Source organism: Micropterus dolomieu, linkage group LG12 (assembly GCF_021292245.1).
Source record: "Micropterus dolomieu isolate WLL.071019.BEF.003 ecotype Adirondacks linkage group LG12, ASM2129224v1, whole genome shotgun sequence".
NCBI lineage: Eukaryota > Metazoa > Chordata > Actinopteri > Centrarchiformes > Centrarchidae > Micropterus > Micropterus dolomieu.
This window is the reverse complement of record NC_060161.1, coordinates 29,940,984-29,944,143: the sequence shown is the minus strand read 5'-3', so window position 1 is coordinate 29,944,143 and position 3,160 is coordinate 29,940,984. Positions and strand designations below refer to the sequence as shown.

Genomic DNA, 3,160 nt, shown 5'->3' with positions numbered 1-3,160 from the left:
TACATGGATAATAAGAGTTGTGCCCTGAACACATCTATATGCCAATATTCACTCCAAGTCATAACGCCACCTGCTGGCAACAGGAAGTGACACATATTACGCTGTAATGGACTACTCCTAGCAGGTTGAACAACTTCAAAACTTTCCCAGAAAACCCTTAACACACTGATGAAGCCAAGTTGTAAAACTTGTGAGTTTGCAGTTAATGCTGTGATTAAAAGTTGTACAAACTGTAAGATTTCGTGGGTTGTCATCCCACAGAGACATGTTGTCCCTTAAGTCTGGATAACACAGAGAACAGAGATATTTTGACTGAAACGTGTACACAGATTCAGTGCCACCTCACAGATGAGTCTCTATGAGTCCAGGGTTACATGCAATATGTTTGGAATTCCCATTACATTTACTCCCTTTTAGCATTTTATGCTAACCAAACATAAGAATACAGACATTTCATGTAGCCTTAGCAGTACAGTTGCAGAATAGGTGATTAAGTAAGAATACAAGAAATAGACAATAATAAAAAGTAGCAAGTAAAAATATGTAAAAAAACATTCATGCAGGAATCAAAATGGATTATTATAATAATTTCTAATTCAAAATGTGAAGAATATGACCCTTTAATATCAAAAATCAACTCGGACATATGAATAAGAAATTAAAATACACTTCATGTGATTTGCAAAAATGGTTTTGAAAAAAACATCTAGCACAAGGAATCACACAAGATGTCAGGAGGAGAAAAGCCCCCATAATAATGAACAGTGGTGTCAGCATTTTTCCCAGTACATTTTTCCATCCGCCTGTAGTCATCCATGATCACATGTCCCATCCCCCAATGCTCTTTGAGTCCTGTTTTTCTTTTTCATGCAGTAGATCATTCAGATGTGAGACAACATGAGTCATATTGTATGAGACATCTGGGATGTATGTTCAACAGTCCGTTCCAAAAATGTGGCAAACTCCACCTTGACTTGCCAACATCAGGTCCAGTGCCATTATGTTTTGCAAAGCCACATTTCTGAGGCCCTGCACAGTGGGTGTGAGGGTGGAAAAACCCACTTCCACTATGGCTGTCAGGTTTTCCAGTTCAATAGCCAGTCCATCTATCTTATGTGCATTGTTCACAGTCTCCCACCAGGGGAGGAAGCCCCCAGTTCCTTTCTCCGCTTGTGAAACTATGGTGTTTGAGTGTCTGGCTCTGTGTGGCACATAATAGTGGGCGTAGTGAGTGTGGAAATGACTCAGAGTGGGCAGGATGGTGACAGAGGTCATCAGGTGAGCAAGATAACATGTCACACACCATCCAGGTTTCAAAGATTGATATACATGTTCACATACCCACACGTGTTGTCTCGGCGCTCCATAGCCATCAGAAGAGGGAATCACAAAGACTGGGTTGTCACTCAGCTGGGCGGTGCAAACTTGTGGTGTCCGTCAGGTTGCTGTAACTGTCTGTTTCCACAGTGATGTCCCCATAAAGCGAACTCTTGGTGTGAAACACTGTCTTGTGAAACACACCATGCCAGTCTGGGCTGTTGGATTCATTGTCATGATGGGCTTGTAAATCCTCTGCTCCGTTATCTGAGATGTGTTCCAAAATTGGGTCGTGGAACCCCCAAAGTTGACCATGCTGATGTTACACAGTTCAAGTTCCTCAGTCATGTCTTTAATTTCCCTGTCCACACTGGGAAAACTGTCGCGATGTGTAGAGTAGCGAAACAACCGAGAATGCATCATGTTACTTGCTGTGGGGACGTAAAAAACTGACCGGCCTTACAGTGCAGGTGGCCTGACAGTGGAGGTCTGCAGTTGGACCCCTCTCGTGGCATGGCACCAAAATCGTTGATTTGCCATGAAAGAGGAAGTTGTTTTTACTTCAGTGTACATGCTCACATCTGCACTAGACTTTACGTGCTTCATAACAGTCCCGCCCCGAACACATCTACATGTTCAGTTATAATCGTAGTGCGAAGTGCTATGTAGTGCCACAAAGGGGACACAGGAACTGATGATTAATAAGTTTGTGCAGCGTCCGAAGCCCGTGGTAAATTCACAGCCAAACTGTCATATTAATTATCCTGTTATCACGGGAATACAACATTTGTTATCTCGAGATCACAAGATAATTATCCCGTTATCACGGGAAAACAACATGCCATTAACAGAAAGTGTATTTCTGCAGCTTGTGAAAAAGAGATGCAGGCTGCTTTCCAACACCAGTGGCACAGTGTGCAGTTACTGGATTTGAGTTAAATTTTTAGAACAACAAAACCCTAAATTGAGAAGGTGTTTGCCTGAATTTCCCCTTTTTATTTTGCATCTGTCCAGCTCATTAATATGTGGCACAGGCGCAGCTGGCACAGCTCATCTAGGGTAATGACGCCAAATACAGCATAGATAACAAAGTAGTTATAATGAAGGAAAAAAACTCTACCGCTAATATCTTGTAATACGTTAGCCATGGCTGCTATCACGTTAATTAATGGGATTATTGTCTGGAATAGGACACTTGAGAGAGAAAGGTACTTTTTATATTTGTCATAAACTTCTTATTGAGGTTCTGATGCCTCCACATCTGCTACTCAAAGCTTAAACTTTGAGTCTAAAATAACGTTGCTAGTCTTGGCTACTGGACATTTGACAGCTGATATAAAATTGTCTTAAAAGGACAACACAAAAACATTTAAAGAGTCTCCCTTGTTCCATTTTCTCTCACTTATGTGACATAATAGTGCTGTCAACATTAAAACACTGAGGCATGTATAATTAGTCTGCTGAGGAACCCTTTTCACATTGCTTCGCTTAAACGGGCAGTTAGAGTGGAGGACAATGTGAGCACAGTAGTTAAGGAATCTCTGGACATCTGGAAGGGGGAAAAACACTAAAAACAATAGGGAATGTGTCTAGTCTACTAAACCATTTCAAAAAGAGATACATCATGTATAAGATGAGAGCCCTGTTGTGTGAAGCTGTTAACAATGCAATATGTGACACAGATAGGACACTGTGTTGTTCTAGATTTGAAAAACAGACAGAATGTGTCAGACGAAATGACCTCTGGATGGCGTACCATGGTGCAAATGACAGCGGATAAATATGCAGATGTGAAATCTACTCTGCTCGATATAGCAAATGTTTTTCCTGTGAACGATAATGA

At 41.2% G+C, this 3,160-nt stretch overlaps 1 protein-coding gene across 1 annotated transcript in view; it reads left to right on the top strand.

Annotated features, from left to right (window-relative positions):
* The first annotated feature begins 1,239 nt into the window (after window positions 1–1,239).
* Window positions 1,240–3,160, top strand: part of LOC123979890 (galactose-specific lectin nattectin-like) — a 21,584-nt gene continuing 19,663 nt past the window's right edge. Inside the window, exon 1 of the mRNA XM_046064001.1 lies at window positions 1,240–1,278. Coding sequence (XP_045919957.1) covers window positions 1,240–1,278 — 39 coding nt within the window. The remainder of the gene's footprint in view (window positions 1,279–3,160) is intronic.